This window comes from Octopus bimaculoides, chromosome 14 (genome assembly GCF_046866305.1).
Source record: "Octopus bimaculoides isolate indiv1 chromosome 14, ASM4686630v1, whole genome shotgun sequence".
Classification (NCBI taxonomy): Eukaryota; Metazoa; Mollusca; class Cephalopoda; order Octopoda; family Octopodidae; genus Octopus; species Octopus bimaculoides.
The window spans coordinates 6,329,937-6,350,377 of record NC_142941.1 but is presented as its reverse complement, the minus strand read 5'-3'; the positions used below and the strand labels follow the sequence as shown (position 1 = coordinate 6,350,377).

Below are 20,441 nucleotides of genomic sequence, written 5' to 3'. Positions count from 1 at the left end.
ATACAAAGTTAAAAACATGCACACACACATACACTTATGTATATACCCTCTCATGAACACATAAACCTGCACATGCACTTATATAGAGGCATATGCAAATATACACGCTCTTACACAGGCATATGTATATATATATATATATATATATATATATATATATATCTACAGGATCCAGTAGAATTGAGGTATTTTAATAAGAAGGACATCAAGATAGTGTCAAGGACAGCATACTTGTGTATGAACAGTGTGTATGATGGACACTCATGTACTTACTAGAGTATATATGGATTTGTCTTCCAGTTACACATATATCCACAAGTATAAGTCAAATACACTCAACGTATACGTAAAATCACTTGCATGCAGATCCAACGCAGGGAACGTTCTGAGTGTGGTGTCTGCCCATTTGTGTTGATATACATACATACATACATATATATATATATATATATATATATATATATATATATATATATATATATATATATATATAGTTATTAATATTTCTAAGTCTCTCTCTATATATATATAAGAAAAGAAATGGAGCAACAATTAACAATGAGAAGTTGATCATTGGTATTAAAAGGTCATAGTTTAATTGTAGTTCAAGAACATTTACAGCTGTTTCAGTTTCGGAGTGGTTGGCATTAGGAAGGGTATCCAGCTGTAGAAACCTTGCCAAATCAGATTGGGTCCTGGTGCAGCCCCCTGGCTTGCCAGTTCTCAGTCAAACCGTCCAACCCATGCCAGCATGGAAAGTGAGCATTAAATGATGATGACGATGATGATGATATACACACACACACACACACGTATTTATACATATATATATTTAGTGTAGACTTTCGTCTGACTCAGGCAAACATGGAAAAGTTAGACAATGATGACTCATCAATTTCTTCCAACCGATAGTTGTCCAGTAAATCAATACAAGATGGCTGACAAAGCAAAGCTGAATGAGAGACAGGGTGGGTGGATTGTAAGGGTTGGGAAGACTTACTTCAGTATCTTGTGACGTGCAGTCTGGAACATCTTCATGGCTTCCATCTTAATTGAATGACATTGCGTGATGTAGAGACGCCAGGCAAAGAAATATTTACAATACAGATGTGATTCATGACGTTGCTGTGCGTGTTTGTAGATCAATTGCTTCTGTTGACACGTTTGATGATACTGCACAAGAAAAATTATAAATATAAATATACAGGGTATCCACAAAAATACTGATTCCAAACAGGTATAACATGTAGCTTTATTGTAATAATCTTTCACAGTTAGTAGCTTCAGATACAGGATTTCATTCAGTTTCATGTGGTATAGGGTAGCATTAAAGGCACTCAATGTGTGCCCCTCTGGTTACTCGGCAAACATCGTTGCGATGATCCAGTTCGGTCCAGACGCTCTGCAGCATATCTGGAGTTATCATGCGAACTGCTTCACTGATCGAAATTTTTATCTCTTCCAATTTTAGCAGGTAGTGGCAGTACGCAAACTGTGCTCTTCACGTACCCCCAAAGAAACAAGTCACAAACAGTTAGATTCGGTGACGAATACACATACACACACACACACAAAGTGTAAATACCTGAATCCAGGCTGCTAAACATCTGCGTTGAATGTGGCTGTAGTAACAGACTGTTGCAAGCATTTCAAGACGATTCCTGCAAGAGAAATATTCCAGAGATATAAAGACTTGTAAGGAACGGTTTTCACAAATTTGGTGGTTGTATCATCATCATCATCATTTAAGGTCTGTTTTCCTCTACTGGTATGGGTTGGACAAAGTGACAGGAACTGGTAAGGCCTGGGGCTGCACCTGGTTCCATAGTCTGTCTTGGCTTGATTTCTAGGGCTGTAGTAGTAGAAGACAATGCAGTAGGACTGAACCCAGAACCATGTGGCTAGGAAGCAACCTTGTTACCACATAGCTATGCATGTGCCTCATATGTACATGTGTTTGCATCTCCTTGTCTTGACATACATGATAGTTGCAAGCAACCCTCACCATTATACAAGTAATATCCTTTGCTTCCAATCTTCCATGTAAACATGTCCAGTCGTGGGGGAAACATTACCTTGCTTTGTAATTTATGAAAAGTGACAACAAGAAGGGCAAGATGGCTGGAAAAAAAATCTCCCTCAATAAATCCATCTGAAAGCATAGGAAAGTGAATGTTATGATGATGATGATCAATATAGATTATATCAGATACAGTATATATGTATGTATACTTACATATTGTGTATGTCCTCTATATATTGTCTCCAAGCAAGAAAGAATCTCCGCAGTGTAGCCTTCTGCCGATGGTAACAAGCTTCGTCCTGCAGAGAATAAAAGAGAGCATCTTTATACAGGTTGTGCTGGAGACTGTGTTGTAGCAACACAGCAATATATTCTGACTAGAATTAAGGGCTAAAAACAATATACATTCACTCATCATTATCTTTCATTTGCTAATTTCTCATCTATGCTTGCAGGTCTTTCTCAAACTCTCTGATATGACATACCAGCACATTGGGGAAAAAAACTGCCGGTACATTAATAAATAACACAGGATGGTCATGGCTGAAACACTTTTGATCAAATACTCTCCATAGACAGTGGGTAGATTTTTGGACTCTCATCCACGGTATAGTGGTGACTCAGTGGCCCTCATCACAGATAAGAGACTAACTGTTCTCATGTGCTGTGCGTATTCATTATTCAGCAAACATGATGTTACTACTGGTCACCAGATGGCACTGTGGAGATGGATCAAAACGAGTAGCCCTCCTCCTCCAAATTGCAGGCCATGTACTTATAGTAGAAAAAATTATTATTAAAAGGTGTTTCAACTGAATCCAAAGTTTCTAACGTTTCCAAAGTTTCAACTGAACACCAGAAGGTAGTGTAATAGTCACAAGTCAATAGAAGAGTCTCTATATGTTTGCTTCACCTGCTAAATCTCCCTGAAATCACCACCACTACCATCTGAAAAGAAGACATGTCACATTATGAAGTCCAGTGTTCTCTGCATGAAGATAAAAAATAGGACCCAAGGTCTGACTGTCCAACCAGAGCTGATCTGGAGCTAAATAACAACAACATGGACGACGACAACTACTACTCTAGGTTCCAGTTAAGATATAAAATTACCTACCACCAGGTGGCACTGTGAGGTCCTTTTCTTCCATGTTGCTAGAGTCTTACACATTGTTACTCTATTGTAATGGACAATTGCCTGAGAAAAAGATTACACAAGAAAACAAAATTCTAAATAACCAGCAAAACTTAGAAACAACATTCAACATTTACACATTTAGATGTATCTCAGTGGGTTTATAAATGTGTGCGTGTGTGTGTGTGTGTGTATATATATATATATATATATATGGGAGAATTTACGAAAAAAACAACAGTCGAAGACAGGTGGTGTAAACAACAAATGGATGTATTAGTTTAACGCTCAGGAATAGAGAAAATCTTTGACATTTCGAGCCTATGCTCTTCAACTGAAAGGAACACAGAAAGAAATAAGGAGAGAAACAAGGAGAAAAAAAATATAAATGTAGTGGTCAGCAATCTATCATGGCGAATCATATATATATATATATATAGTGGTGTTTTGCACTTATGATCCCAAAATTGCAGTTTCAATTCCCAGGCCAGGCAGTATGTTGTGTTCTTGAGCAAACCATTTCATTTCACATTGTTCCAGTCCACTAATCTATAAATGGATAAACCCATGGTGGACTAGCATTCTGTTCAGAGGAGATGGTGGCTTGCCTGCCAAGCCAGTTCAGGGTAACGTCATTCGAAAGCTACAACAATGCAAGGAAGCGCATTGTGACCAACAGTGTACGACCACATCTAGTAACCTGGTCGATACAGTGATCTACAATGGTATACAATGTCACAACTTACCATTACTTCCATACGACGTACTTCATGTTTCTTCACAGCTGCTTCTTGCCAAAGAGCAAAGACTTTGGCTGTCAAATTATCTCTGCGACAAAAGAGAAGATGCTTGTTTTAACTATCTTCAAATGTAACAATGTTTTAGAGACAAATGTTGTAATCGTCACATAAATATATATATCTGTGAATGTATGTATGTTATGTATATATATGTATGTATCTATCTATATCTGTATATATATATAAATGCTTTCAGTGCGAATGCTTTTTTATATGGTGTCGAGTTTACAATTCTGTAAATAATAATAATGGTATTTTTATATAAGCTTAAAGCTTATAAGCGATCATCATGCAATGACTAAGGAAAATAGTCTAATAAAGGGGCATATAAGCTCTCAACAGAAAAAAGAAGGCTTTCCTATCCACGTGGAAGGCCTATTTATCGATACGGTTGTACATTGGGTAAATGTGTTTGAAAGTTGTGGTTTCTTTGGTTTGTTTGTTCCCAAACAACGCTTATTTTAGTGCTGTTGACATCAGTGGATTGAATGGTACTGCTCAGGTGTTGAAACTGTAATGATATCCGTGGGGCAGCTGATGATGGAGTTATGTTGGATTGTTGGTATGGCTGTTTTTGTATATGTGGAATAGTATTATAACACATCCTTTTGATATATATGCATATACACATGTTAATAATTACCTCCAGTATTCTTCAGCCTGCTGTGACATGGCCCGTTGGTACTTCTGTTGGTCAACATACAATGTCCAGTGGTAAAACACCTTTGGCAAAATGGTTACGTAGAAGTGAGCTTTGGCTCTGCTGTGTTGAGCCTGCAAAGAACCACAAGCAAAATGCCTTTCACTTCTTATTTGTTATATCAATCATGTGCCGGAGAACAACAATCAACTTTCTGTTAATTTTTTAAGGAATTTTATGTCATATTTTGTGATCAATAGCATCACTATTTATATGTTTTTAATGGGTCAAATACTCGTTCACATATTGTAAAGAAATTTTGCTTAAAATTTACCTGTCTGTTGCTGAGGTTTATATTTTTCACCAAAACACATGCATATGCACACAAATGCTGCTCCCACCACACACACAAGGCCTCCAAGAGAAGTTCGACCAGGTAAAAGAAAACCAGTTTTGGGCTTCAAGATGGTTTCAAAATTCAGAGGTGCTGAGTTTTTTTTTTAGGGAGAGCTTCAATAGCTAGTCATAACCCCTCTCTAGTCCTCTTGGTCCCGGACCAATATACTGGCTGTACCCTTCTTTCACAGGCCTACTTTGTGTGTGTGTGTGTGTGTATCTATCAGTCTGTCTGTGTATAGATTACTTGCTCTCACATCTAAGACAGTTCTACAGCTATGTACATGGCTATCTCAGGCAACACCCAGAGAAAGGTCATCTGACTGTTTCGTTAAAAACTGGCACTCAGGTTCCAGTTGGATATGTAACATACCTGACATTGAATTCTCCAGGCTGTATAATGGAACCAAGCATCAAAGAATTTCTGAAGAAGACGAAGTCTGTGGAACAACAAGAAAAAGAGAAAAATATTATTTACATGCCCACGGGCATATGGCATAGTGGTTAAGAGCGTGGGCTACTAACCCCAAGATTCCAAGTTATAGGAATAGAGGTATGTCTGTGTGGTTAGGGGGGTTACTTTTCAACCTCCTGGTTCTGGGTTCAATCATACTGAGCAGCACCTTGAGAAAATTTTCCTATCACATTCTGAGCCTGATGAATGTCTTGCAAGCAAAATTTAGTGGATGGAAACTGTGTTGAAGCCCTTTGCATGTTTGTATGTGTGTGTGTGAATGTGTGTGCTGTGTTGGTGCTCATATATACATATCTATACACATACACATATATATACTAATAAATATTTATACACAACATGGCCAGTATCAGAACACCTGAGATAAATTTAAAGAAGATAAACAGCAGTTTTGCTGTAGAACTTTAAACAGATGTAGAGAGAAAATAAAGGAGATTGCCTGAACATGTTTCATGGTTCACTGATCACACATCATAAGACAAGTGCATGAGTACTTTAGCATTCTTTTGCCTATAAAGAAAACTTACGTACACTTCTGCATCCTTCACACACACACATATGTTGATAGCATTTGTGATACCAGCAAAAGAAGTAAATACTGGTGAAAGATATAGCATGACAACCAGTAAACTAGTGCTCATTGAACAAAACAGGGAATAAAATATGAGTGTAAGAAATGATCTCACCGATAGAAACTTTGAGCTCTTTGAGTCAAGGGGATGAGTCGTTGGTCATACTTCGAGTCAAGCCTGTCGGACCAGTAGTTCCAAGACATTTTCAGCAACTATAACAATAACAACAACAATAAAAATCCTTTCTGCTATAGGCACAAAGCCTAAAATCTTGTGGGAGGGAGCTTGTTGATCACATTGACCTCTGTCGACAATGTAGTCAACTGATATTTCATTGACCCCAAAAGGATGAAAGGCAAAGTCAGCCTATGCAGAATTTGAACTCAGAACATATAGTCAGAAGAAATGACCAAATCATTTTGTCTGGTAGGCTAACAATGCTGCCAGCTCCACACCGATTCAAGAGCACAGGACCCGAGAGAGGGGTTAGTTGAGTACTTTCAACCACAACTTGACTGGTATTTTATTTCATTGAACCTGGAGGATGAAGGACAAAGTTGACCGTGACAGAATTTGAACTCGGAATGTAAAGAGCTGGAACAAATGTTGTAAGATAATGTTTCAAACGGTCTCACCACCACCACTATCACCATCATCATCATTTGATGTCTGTTTTCCATGCTGGCATGGGATGCATGGTTTGATTGGAACTGACAAGGACAGAAGAGGCACCAGGTACAATTGTCTGTTTTGGCCTGGTTTCTATAGTTGGATGCCCTTCCTAATGCCAACCACTTGTAGAGTGTACTGGGTGCTTTTTATGTGGCACCAGAACTGGCAGGGTAACCAGGCGTCTTGCAAGACGAAAACCCTTCAACTGGACGGGGGGGGGGGAAGTAGTATTGAGTGGGGTGTGGCTTTGTGCCAGTTGAGAGGTTTAAGGTACAGATTCTAATGGTTCTGTCAATCTAGTGCCCTCATAAAAAGTCGCTTACATGGACCCAAGGTCTCAAGCATGGTAGAAGGGAGACAGTCAATATGAACCCCAGTACTTAACTGGGGTGGGGCTGATGCAGACTGACACTTATTCTAGCTCGCTGCCTTAAACAACAACAACAATAATAATAATCATGATATATCTGACAAAAGCATAAGGTCAGAAATTTGGGAGCAGTGGCCAGTCAATTAAACTAACCCTGGTAGCAGATCTTGCAGTTGATTTTAAAGAATCTCAGAAATCCTGAAATGGGTCATGGATGCTATCCTTCTTCTAGTAATAGTCTAACATTCAGAGATAAACTCAAGAAGACATACCTGTCTTTTATGGATCCCCTTACACAAATTGCTCAAGGTTCGCAACCTTTTCTTCTGATTCCAGTTTAAATAAAAACCTGCCATTCCATATTTCTGTGGGATGAAAAAAAAAAAAGATTTAAAACCATTTCTCCTTTATGACTTTTCAATGTAGTTTGTACATTTCTATCTCTCAGGGCCATTGTGGATTGAATGTAACTCAGTATTTAGGATATATATACATATATAAATGAACCAACCCTTACTTGCTTCCAGGCAAGGTAAATATTTCCTCATGAAATGGCAAGTTTCCATGTGAAATTAGAAATGAATGGTACCACTTGTATGACAGTGAGACTCATTTACAACAATCACATGGTGTCAAGATGTGAAGGTACAAACACACCTGAGAGATCTGAACAGACACTGAAGACTAAACTATACTTGTAGGGTATTGGTCAGCCTGTGGTTATAGTATAAGACATTTGCACTAAGTGTTAGGCAGAGGATCCATTCAAGAACCACATGGTTTTGAAGTATACTTTTTAACCACACAGCCATAGTGCCCACCAACAGAGCACATATTTCAAGAAAGGAAAATGAAATGAAACAGCATGACAAAGACCAAGTAGACATATCAAAACTTTTAATAACTCACCAGTAAACGTAATCTATAATAGTTCACAGCAACATAAAATTGATTTCTCTTCTGTTTACACATTTCTATATCTGAAGAAATTGATTAAGGATTTATTTGTCTTTGTCAATACCAGTTCAATATACTTCATGCAGTAATTTGTTTGGGACTGACCAGCCTCGGTTAATTGAATACTGAGAAGCCAACAAGAGGACTACAACAGAGACACTTGAATTGTTAGAAATAGTCAAATCTCCTCCAAATAACACCCTACTGTCTGAAAAAAAAAAATGACATGCTGGATAATGTGGTTCTGATCACAGAAAATACAGGATGGTCATAGCTGGAATAACTCTGATCACAGCTTTGCAAAATCAGTTTTGATCTACAGTTAAGCAATGTGAACAACAACTAGAATATTAACAATCCAAGAGGGAGCACTGTTGTCAACAGTGGCCAAACTGGAGCTCATGAGCCACAGGTAGCTTTCAAAAACTATGTTATGTGTGGCTTCTGATTTCAATATTTGGCGTCAGTGCTATTTTCTGCAGAGTAGCTTTAACACCCACTACCAGTCAGATTATAAATATCAATTAACAAAATGCTAGCATAGAAAATGGACATTAGATGGTGATGATGATGATGAAGACTCTATAGAAGTTTTCAATGAGCAGATAATAACCCTTTTGATATCAACCTGCCTGAGAATGTCCCTGGTTCTATGGTATAAACTCTGTGTGAACGCAATCTAAAATCAAAACCTCTACCCAACACTACTACTACTGCTGCTACCACTACTGGCATGGATGTCATTACTTAGAATTCTCTTTTCCATGCTTGCATGAATCAGACAGAATCAGTTGATGCAGGTGTTCTATGGCCAGATGCCCTTCCTGTTGCCAACACTCACCTGTTAGGGTAATATTTATTTCCTGTGACCAGACGTGATTTCCAAGGAAGACTGGAAATGGAAAACATTGCTTGTATGATAGAAATGCTTGTTTACTACAACTATCACATGATATCAAGACAAGGCTACACACACACACACAGAGGACAGCTTACATATATGATGATCTTCTTTCAGTTTCCATTTACCAGTCACATCTGTACCTTAGTTGTCAATGATTAAAAGGATACAAATTCTCCAGTGAAGCCACATGGTCCGTAAGGAAGAACGCTGTCGTAAGCTTCTCAAGTAATCCTCGTTGGCCTTGAGGGCGCGACAAGCCCATAGCTGATGTGTCCAAGCTCGAAAACTCTGGTCGCATATTTTCTCTTTGAAAAATCTATCTGCAACAGCTGAAAACCAAAATATTAGAAGATATGATATCTCTTTTACACATTTCAGTCATTTGACTGCAGCCATGCTGGAGCGCTGCATTTAGTCGAAGAAATCGACCCCAGGACTTATGCTTTGTAAGCCTAGTACTTATTCTATCCGTCTCTTTTGCCGAACCACTAAGTTTCAGGGACATTTACACACCAACATCGGTTGTCAAGTGATAGTAGGGGAGAAAAACACAGACACATAAATATACATGCATACATACATACATACATATATATATATATATATATATATGTATGTATGTATATATATACGACAGGCTTCTTTCAGTTTCTGTCGACCAAATCCACTCACAAGGCTTTGGTCAGCCTCAGGCTATACTAGAAGACACTTACCCAAGGTGCCATACAGTGGGACTGAACCCGGAACCATGTGGTTGGGAAGCAAGCTTCTTACCACGCAGCCATGCCTGAATTTAACAAACAATATCACTGATTTCTTTTGATCATAAGAATTGGTTTTAGTATAGACATATTGAGAGATTGGAGACAGTGGGTAATTTGATTATATGAATTCCAGTACTAGACTGGTTCTTTACAAACTGAAAAGGGAGCTTGACAAAATTTACATAAATTAGCATAGAGTAATGGTTTCATATTTTTTTTTTTTATAACTAAGATCTAAACTGTTAATATATGAATGCGAAAGTGACAGTTGAATAACTGTAAACCTATTTTTGGGCCACCCAGTATACTGTGATATCATTTCTCTTTTGCAAAATCATAAAATCATAAAGTGGAAAATGAAATATTTGTAAGGCAGAAGTCATAAATACATTTCTGGTAGGTTTTCTCACGTCTCAGAGCAATGTATGACATCCATTTGGTGTAAGTCAGTCGAAGAAGGAAGCAATGTTTGTGTTGCAAGGCTTTCTCAGAGAGCTGCATCTGTGCTTTTATGTCTTCATTGGCTCGGCACCAGATCTTCCAAGCCTGCCATAAGAGATTTTATAAACATTACATATGCATGTGTGAGTGTTATTCAGACATATACACCCATAGACATACATGCAAACACACAAATATACACATACTTAGATACATGAATATGGACTCACTCACGCTTACTGACACTCTGTTGGTTATGACGACAAGTGTTCCAGTTGATCGAATCAAAGAAAGCAGCCTGCTCATGAAATTAACATGCAAGTGGCTGAGTACTCCACAGACACATGTACCCTTAATGTAGTTCTCAGGGAGATTCGGCGTGACACGGAATGTAACAAGGCTGGCCCCTTTGATATGCAGGTACAACTTAGTTTTATCAGTTGAGTGAACTGGAGCAATGTGAAATAAAGTGTCTTGCTTAAGGGCACAAAGCACCACTGGAAATGGAACCCATGGTCTTGTGATTGGTAGCCGAATACCCTAACCATTAAGCCACACACACACACGATCTCTTGTAGAGCAGGAAAGGAGCTCATCTTCCTAATCATCCCAAACCCCAGTGTGTCTGACCCCAATCCCAGTCAAATCTACATCATCATGACCCCAATCTCCCACCCTCGTCCCTTCCAGTGTTAGCATCTACAAAAGATACGATAAAAACAAAGGCTACACATACAGTCATCAGGATGTGCGAGTGATGCAGTGATGTGGCTATTCTTTCTTGCTCTTTCCGGATGGCTGCTCTGTCTGTCTCTCGAAGCCACTGGGACCAACAACGCCTGCAAATATAACAATATGTCAAAATTGTATACAATAATAACAACAATACTAATAATGACGATGGACTCTCCCATCGAAGACGACATGTGAGTGTTCAGCTTTTAATAATAATAATAATAATAATAATAATAATAATAACAAGAGCACTCAGAGAGTGCAAACCTACGCACTAGGGATTTTGACCTTTAGATTTTTGGTAAAAAAATGCAGATTATACTCGAGGATTTACGGTATATGAAGATTTAGAAGTGCCATACCTGAATAGTTTACGAGTGTGGAAATCCTTGGCAAGCAATGACATCTGGTTCTTACTGTGTCGTCTTGTTAAGTAGTGTTGCCACAGGGTTAAACTTCTCTGCTTCAAATATCTGGAATCTGTATTTAGAGCAAACATTTTGGTGAAGGCTTTATTACGAATACTGGAATGGTGTGTCTCTCACAGTTGACTTGATTGCATGGAACTAACTTAGAATGTTCCATAAATACACAGAACTACACAAAATTTGGCTGGACAGGTAAAGGTTGTGCCCAGCGTCGCCTTCCTGGCACTTGTACCGGTGGCACGTGTAAGACATTCAAGTGGGATCGTTGCCGGTGCCGCTGGACTGGCTCCTGTGCAGGTGGCATGTAAAATACACCATTTTGAGCGTGGCCGTTGCCAGTACTGCCTCACTGGCCTTCATGCAGGTGGCACATAAAAGCACCCACTACACTCTCGGAGTGGTTGGCGTTAGGAAGGGCATCCAGCTGTAGAAACTCTGCCAAATCAGATTGGAGCCAGGTGTAGCCTTCTGGTTTCACCAGCCCTCAGTCAAATCGTCCAACCCATGCCAGCATGGAAAGCGGACGTTAAACGATGATGATGATGATGATCTTTCACTTGTTGCAGTCCTCAGACTGTGGCCATGCTGGAGCACCCCTTGAAGAATCTTAGTCAAATGAATCAACCCTGGTACTTATTTCTTCTTTATTAAGCTGGGTATTTATTCTATCTGTCTCTTTTGCTTAACTGCTAAGTTACAGGGGAAGGAGGAGGAGGGAGGGAAAAGGAGAAGGAGGGAGGTGGCAGCAGAAAGAAGAGGGGATAAGAAGAAAAGAAAGGTGGAAGGAGGATTGACTCCCACCTGAACTTACGATGAAAGGAGGCCAACGCCGACTTGGATCTCTTCTCTTTAGACAGTAGGACAAACTGCTTCCACCTGTGTAGGACTTTGGTGCGCTGCTGATATCTGCGAAACAACGAGTAATGTCTAAGTATAAGGAGGAGTAAAGGTGTTCAATGGATGGAATATCACCGCACCACCACCACCACCATTATAATTCTTTGGCTTTAACATTGATAATAATGAAGACAAATGTGAAAATTAGTAGCAGGGTAAGCAGGATTGTAACCCACAAATACCACACAACACTAGGTACTACACTATCATACACCACACAACTGTGTAGTACTGAGCACTATATACCATACACCACACAGTACTATATGCTACATAACACTCTACCATAGAGTATTACATACTACACTGTGCTACAGTTCTATACCAGGGGCCTATATTCTGGGTTTGCCAGGTCTGCACTGTCCATCCATCAGAAATGGCAAATTCATTATAGATATTAACCTTACTCACAGATGGTTATATATCAGCAGAACCTCAGAGAGAAATCTTACAAAGTGGAATATTGACTGCTTCCTGGGGGCCTCAAGGTGGTGATGTTGAGGGCTGATATTTTTCTTTTATTTCTATTTCAATTTTTTTTTTGTGTGTGTGGCAGGAGAGGCCTCTCAGACATTCATATTCACAGTTTTCTCTTCCTTATCTCTCTAGAACCTCAGACAATTAAACTAGTTGAATACCTCAGTTATACATCCTTGTCATAGGCTATTTCACTTTCTCTCATATTTCCATAAAAGGAATTTTGTGGCTGCAATAATTCCGAGTAAATTAACATTCTTGGTTGGACCAACAGAAATTTGTTAAATGTGTTTTAAAATCAGTATTAACCAAAAATCAATATTAACCAATCTTAGTAGTATCGAAGAGGAGCTCCTGCCAGTTCACTGAAGGGGATTTTCACAAAGAAGCCATTCATCATTCATCTTGGTGATATAACCAGCCCCTCGAAGATGTTGTCTGATAATTAGGGATTCGATGCTCTGGCCATTCGCTCTTTCCATCACAGAATTATTGGAGACAAAGTCAAACCACTTCATGTTCATAAACGACTACATACCAAACAACCCAAATATATTCTTTACTTACTGCAACAGACAAATTGCCCTTATATTCATCCGCCATTCTTTTCGCTGAACCCACCAGATGTCATACCATACTGAGAACGTTTTACGTAAAATACATCGACGCCAATGGGCCCTGAAAATAACAAAAAAAGGGAGAGACATAAAACCTAATAAAGCTACTGAAAATATATATATATATATACACACACACATCATCATCATCATCATCATCGTTTAACGTCCGCTTTCCATGCTAGCATGGGTTGGACGATTTGACTGAGGACTGGTGAAACCGGATGGCAACACCAGGCTCCAGTCTGATTTGGCAGAGTTTCTACAGCTGGATGCCCTTCCTAACGCCAACCACTCAGAGAGTGTAGTGGGTGCTTTTACGTGTCACCCGCACGAAAACGGCCACGCTCGAAATGGTGTCTTTTATGTGCCACCCGCACAAGCCAGTCCAGGGGCACTGGCAACGATCTCGCTCGAAAATCCTACAGGAGCCAGTCAGGCGGTACTGGCAACGGCCACGCTCAAAATGGTGCATCTCATGTGCCACCCGCACAAGAACCAGTCCAGGGGCACTGGCAACGATCTTACTTGGCTTGCCGGGTCTTCTCACGCACAGCCCATTTCCAAAGGTCTCGGTCCGTAGTCATCGCCTCGGTGAGGCCCAATGTACGAAGGTCTTGCCTCACCACCTCAGCCCAGGTCTTCCTGGGCCTACCTCTTCCACGGGTTCCCTCAACTGTTAGGGTGTGGCACTTTTTCACGCAGCTATCCTCCTCCATTCTCACCACATGTCCATACCAGCGCAATCGTCTCTCTTGCACGCCACAACTGATGCTTCTAATGTTCAGCTTTTCTCTCAAGATACTTACACTCTGACGGGTATTCACATTGACATTACACATCCAACGGAGCATACTGGCTTCATTCCTTGCGAGCTTACGTATGTCCTCAGCAGTTACAGCCCATGTTTCACTGCCATGTAGCATGGTTGTTCGTACGCATGCGTCATACAGTCTGCCTTTTACTCTGAGTGAGAGTCCCTTTGTCGCCAGCAGGGGTAAGAGCTCTCTAAACTTTGCCCAGGCTATTCTTATTCTAGCAGCTACACTTTCAGCGCACCCACCCCCACTACTAACTTGGTTGCCCAGATAACGGAAGCTATCGACTACCTCTAGTTTTTCACCCTGGAATGAGATAGAAGTTGTTTCCTGTTTGTTTGCAGTCTTTATTGCACCTGAACATCTGCCACAAACAAAAACTAACTTGCTAGTTAACCTGCCTTTGATGTTGCTGCACCTCTTATGTGTCCATAGCTTGCACCGGGTACATCTTATAGAGTTACTACCTACTCCTTTTCTACATACTGAGCAGGGCCATCTACACATATATATATATATATATATATATATATATATATATATATATGTATACACACACACACATATATATATATGTATATATATATACACACACACACACACACACATATGTATCTTTTATCTTTTGCTTATTTCAGTCATTAGACTGTGGCCATGCTGGGGCACTGATATGAAGAATTTTAGTCGAAAAAATTGACTCCAGTACTTATTTTTTTAAAGCTTGGTACTGAGAGTACTTATTCTACCAGTCTCTTTTGCCAAACCACTAAGTTACAGGAATGTAAACGTACCAACACTGGTTGTCACGCGGTGGTGTGAGACACACACAGACACAGATATAAATACATATACATACATACATACCTATATATATATATATATATATATATACACACACACACATATATATATGTATGTATGTATATATGTTTGCCGAAGGTGCCATGCAGTTTGATTGAACATGGAACCATGCAGTTGAGAAACAAACTCATTACCACACAACTTGTTACTATTTGTATTGTATTGTGTGTGTGTGTGTGTTATATTTCAGGGGATGCATGTTTAGGAAGTGACTTGATGTGAAGCTGCTTATTGGAACTGAAGCAGCAGCCTCATAGGCCAGCCATTTAACTGTACATATAGGTTGCTGTTAAGTAGGGAATGGTTTGTGGGGAGGGTTTGTCTACTATTTACAGGATGATGTGTAGTAAGTACAGGCTCCCAAGGTAATTTAAAACAGTTATCATTTGGATGAAATTATAAACAGCGAAAAAGAAACAATAAAAATCAGCTCAGAGGTTTCTGCAATATCCAACAGCCCTGTATCACAAATAGTCCCCATTTTGTATTACCTAACACCTCCACATGATTCACAGTATCACCCCAGCTTATCATTCCGGCTCTACAGTACCTTAGTATCCTAGCTTTATATCACCCCAACTCCACAGTACCACAGTTCCCCAGCTCCATAACACCACAGTACCATAGTATCATAGTACCACAACACCCCAACTTCTCATCTCTGTAGATCCATGACATCCGACAGCTCTACCTTACCCCAGCTCCATAGTGCCCTATCCCCATGGTACCATTACTCCATAGTACCTCAGTGTCCTATCTTCATAACACCCCAGATCTACAACACCATGAATACATTGGCTCTTCAACACCATAGCTCCATATCACTCAACAACTCCACAAACAAATTCATATCATTCACCAGCTCTACTGCACTACAGTACCCTATTTCCATATCACCTAAGCTCCACGGTACCCTAAATTGATAACACCATCTCATCTCCACAACACTCAACAGCTGATAATTAAAACTGTTCTGTAATGTTATAAATCGCATCAAACCTGGCAAATGCAGGGCTCAGCGAACCAAACACAGCAACCATCCATTTTCTATAATACTTGCGGGCCACAGTTCTGTAAAAGAAGGAATAATATATATTTATTAGATAATAAATCACCATCTGTCATCATCATCATTATCATCGTTTAACGTCCGTTTTCCATGCTGGCATGGGTTGGACGGTTTGACTGAGGTCTGGAGAGTCAGTGGCTGCACCAGGCTCCAATCTGATCTGGAGTGCTACGGTGACTCGTAAGAATGACAAATGTGTTTCACTTTGCTGAATCTTGTCAATGCTGTGCTGTTTCAAATGCATTACAACCATGACCATCACAACATGTTTTCAAGCATAATGTCCTTCAAACAAAAACTATCTACAGCAGTGGTCCATATAAGATTTTGCTGTTCAAATTTATAAGCAATAAATTGCCTAAACTTCTACAATGCACAAAATATTTTCACAATTTTTTTTAATACAATTCCTAATAATATTTAATAATGAAAATATAATAAGATTTTTTTAAACATCAATTGGCTGAGGGTCCCTGAAGTAAAATGAAAATTAAAGGGGTCCATAAGTAAAAAAAAACAGTTGAGAGCCACTGAACTAATGTATCAATTTTGAAAACAGAGATGGTTGTAACTTGAGGGGTATTTGGCTGTTATTTCTAACGGGTTGAATGACCTACAAGCAAATAACTACATGAGAGAATGTGCAGTGAGGTTCTGAACTAGATTAGATCTTGTTATGTCAAGTATTAAAACATGACATGAAACTATTGAGCTAAGTAACTGCAACAAATGAAACCCATGGAAACAAAACAATACAAAGGAGTTACCTGATTCGTATTTCCTTGAGACGACCACCCTTGTTCCACGTGTATCCTGGACGGTAATTAGCAATATTTACACGAGAAGTCTTTGAGGAAGGTCTTGGCTGACATGCTCTTGATGTGTGGCCCTTGGTTCTGCAATGAACAATATGGATACTTTCTGCTTCAACGTGGTTATTTCTTATATTTCTGATACTTAAACATGACATTTATAAACGTATAATGTAACATTACTCTTTTACTCGTTTCAGTCATTTGACCGTGGCCATGCTGAAGCACCGCCTTTAGTCGAGCAAATCGACCCCAGGACTTATTCTTTGGAAGCCTAGTACTTATTCTATCGGTCTCTTTTGCCGAACCGCTAAGTTATGGGGATGTAAACACACCACCATCAGTTGTCAAGCGATGTTGTGGGGACAAACACAGACACACAAACATACACACACACATATATATCTATGACCAAAAGCACTCCCCATGATGACATTCAAACGTGGTCTCTATGTAGAATCCACTTTTCCCAATAAGTTTTTTAGGGGACTACCTCATTGAATGCATCCTTCTGCCTTTTTTCAAAGAGTTTTAGCTGCTATGTTACTTAAGTTGAATAACCAGAGACTCCTTCATCAGGTCTGGACTGAGTAGTTCAGTTTCCCCCACCCTTAAAACTTGAGATTTTATTTGCTACGAAAATGAACACTAAGGTTTAGGGTTGCTGTTTGGGTTGCCAAAGATCCAGGCTGAAGAGCAATATTTGTAATAAATAAGGTGAAGACATTTAATTTAAGACATTTAATTTAATAGTATGATTTCAGAACACCAGCTTAGGCTGTTTGGTCATGTTACTTGATATTCCGAGTTGGATCCTGCATACCATGTTTCTCTTCTTTGAGGATCCTTATGTTGGTCGGCCACATGTCTCACAGTCATGGTGGATGAGGAAGTATTTTGTGGCGATGGGAACTGATTGAGACACTGCTCAGAGCGTTGCCAGAGATGACCTGAGCTGATACCGACAATGGTGGTTGCAAGTGATGCATTGCAATAACACATGCTGCTGCATCTGACCTGGTCTGACATTTGGCAACACAAGTAAATATTCTGGGGAGATTTTAGAGATTAGATTACCAAATTCAACATGATCATGGCTATTTAGTAAAGACATTTGCTTTGTAATTATATGATATTCTGAGTTCAAGCCCACCTAATGGCACCTTAGAAAAGTGTTTTTTACTATGGCCTCAGTCGATCAAAGCTGTCTATTATAGAGACTACTCATGTTTTTGGATCATAGATCAAACCTGGCGCCTAGTTTAACATCAGCAACTACCCCTTGGGTATTTTGGTGGAGCATAATCTATTACAATTTTCCATGCTGGGTCTCCAGTTCTGAAGGCATTTCCCTTCAATCTTGGAGACCCTGTAAAAAGATCATTGGTGCTGCCTTTCTATTTCTGACAATATGATAAAAATAAATACAAAAAATAAGTTAAATATATTTGATATTAAAACAAGGTAGTTGTATATTATAATAAGGAACAAAGCTTGTGTTTTTAATTTTAGACTAGCGAGTCGGTGAAATAAATACGTATAGCAGTAATAAGAATTTTTTAAAAGCTCGTCTACCATCATACTTAAGTGTCATCGTTAGATCTTCACTTAAATTCTTTGATGCAACTATCAAATAGCTCTTCTAAAGTACCATTTGTTCGCATAGCCTTTAACCATTTCTACATACACACTTATATATATATGCTCTTACATTAAAAATATCCTATGCATGTACGTACGTATACATGCATATGTGCGTAACTAATTCATTTTTATATCATACTTTGGTACGCTATTCTCCAGCATCGTCTTATTTGGGATATTGTTATTTGAGGAATTAATTTATGGGTACTAAACCTTAATGTTTCCAAGTCCAGTGGTTAATGTCATACCTGTTCTTAGTAACTCTTTTTATATCAAAACTGGAAATGAATTTTCTGGACCCGACACACGACTGGTTTCCTAAATGTGAGGCATCTTCAACACTGCTGTGCAGTTCTCTACGAATAGATGATACGTGAGCAACATTGCCTAATACATTCGTCTCTGTTACATCAAAAGTGGTCCTCGCCGAAGAGCGGGTGTAGCGGACGTGAATAGACGGTGGATCTCCTCCAGCTACATGTCTGTCCAACATCAATTTACTGGGGACTACATTACATGCTATACCGACAGCAGCGAGAGGAACGGAACCGCTAGGCTGTAGACAAGCATCGCCTGAAGTGTTGGTGTTATTTGGGGACTCGGTTGGTCTTTCGTCGTTAATGTTTTCCGACGACGCATTCTGCTGGTTAACGTCTACGTTCGTCGGCATTGTTTTACAAACATTACCACTAAAAGCTAGATGTCTGGAGACCAACTGAGCACCATCTTGGTTATCCAGTGATCCAATCAGATGTTGTGAAGCCATAATTAAGGATGGTAAGTATCCATGAAGTTGAATTAGTTGAAAATTCTCTGTATGATAAATAAATAAACAATCACAATATCAAGTAAAGCGCGTCAAAGTAATTTAGTGTTTCCAAACAGCGAAGAGTTCTTTTTCATAAGTGTTTAACTAAATCTAAGGGAGATAATCGAGTGACAATTTCCATAGCAACGAATTGCCATAGAATGTCAACAAAAAGACGCATGTTAAAATCAGTTACGAAAGTCACGAGTCTTTTCCCCTTTTCCTTCTCATAAACCGGAAAACTTGTGTCTAAGAAATTACTTTATCATGAACCTTGTAGAGTCGAAGGATGGGAGTTTACAACTCGTTTTCGGTTGCCTGTTTATATTCCATATTGATTTTTTTACAAAAGCAGAAAGCCACAAGTTTGGTAGCAAGGAGCAGCCGATTCTTTCTTCTCCAGTATTAAGGCGGTTAGCTGACAATCGTTAGCGCGGCGGACAAAATGCTAAGCGACATTTCTTGTGGCCTTACATTCTGAGTTCAAATTCCACCGAAGTCGACTTTGACTTTTCGGAGTCAATTAAATAAGTACCAGTATTAGGATCTATCTAATCGACTAGTCTCCTCCATCTCCAAATTTCAGGACTTTTACTTATTGTAGAAAGAATATCTTCTCTAGTGTTTGAATGGTACATTATTATTTTATCAACACCGAGAAGATGAAAGACAAAGTTAACATCGGTGGTGTTTGAACACAGAACATAACAGCCCAGAGATATTTTGTCCGACGTTCTGTCAATGTTAACAAAATGTCAAAAAGATTTTTTATATCCCGTGTCCAAATTCCTTCAAGGTCGATTTTGGCATTCTTTCTTCTGGATTTACTAAAATAATCGATATTAGGAATTACTTTGTAGGACTGGAATGAACACCACAACATCTTCCTCTATTACGTAAATGTGAAAATCTGTTGCTATGGAACTAGAAAATTTTTGGATGCACATCATTCTATTTTCACCAGATGTCTGGACAATGCATCTGCCTAGATCGAGGAACGGGTATCTAATTATTTTCCCCATCTGTAATAATCTTAGGTTTGATATGTTTAACGCTGCAGAAATAAAAAATAAAAAACAAACAAACAATATTTTAACCTAAGAGAAGAAAACACAAGTATACATTC

The 20,441-nt window shown here is 39.1% G+C and overlaps 1 protein-coding gene across 2 annotated transcripts in view; it reads right to left on the bottom strand.

Moving 5' to 3' along the window:
- LOC106882085 (protein SFI1 homolog) overlaps positions 1–19,400 on the bottom strand; it is a 30,032-nt gene extending 10,632 nt beyond the window's left edge. Inside the window, exons 1-19 of one of the 2 annotated variants that reach the window (XM_089362219.1) lie at positions 18,756–19,400; positions 16,819–16,947; positions 15,982–16,053; positions 13,254–13,364; positions 12,124–12,218; positions 11,247–11,364; positions 10,886–10,988; positions 10,098–10,254; positions 9,112–9,273; positions 7,993–8,063; positions 7,356–7,448; positions 6,156–6,253; positions 5,368–5,434; positions 4,602–4,732; positions 3,905–3,986; positions 3,141–3,221; positions 2,237–2,322; positions 1,586–1,661; positions 1,001–1,173 (exon numbers count right to left, since the gene is read on the bottom strand). In XM_089362219.1, coding sequence (XP_089218345.1) covers positions 1,001–1,173; positions 1,586–1,661; positions 2,237–2,322; positions 3,141–3,221; positions 3,905–3,986; positions 4,602–4,732; positions 5,368–5,434; positions 6,156–6,253; positions 7,356–7,448; positions 7,993–8,063; positions 9,112–9,273; positions 10,098–10,254; positions 10,886–10,988; positions 11,247–11,364; positions 12,124–12,218; positions 13,254–13,364; positions 15,982–16,053; positions 16,819–16,947; positions 18,756–19,273 — 2,423 coding nt within the window. In that variant the 5' untranslated portion in view covers positions 19,274–19,400. The remainder of the gene's footprint in view (positions 1–1,000; positions 1,174–1,585; positions 1,662–2,236; positions 2,323–3,140; positions 3,222–3,904; positions 3,987–4,601; positions 4,733–5,367; positions 5,435–6,155; positions 6,254–7,355; positions 7,449–7,992; positions 8,064–9,111; positions 9,274–10,097; positions 10,255–10,885; positions 10,989–11,246; positions 11,365–12,123; positions 12,219–13,253; positions 13,365–15,981; positions 16,054–16,818; positions 16,948–18,755) is intronic. The other variant, XM_014932643.3, reaches the window with a different exon arrangement.
- Positions 19,401–20,441: the final 1,041 nt, after the last annotated feature.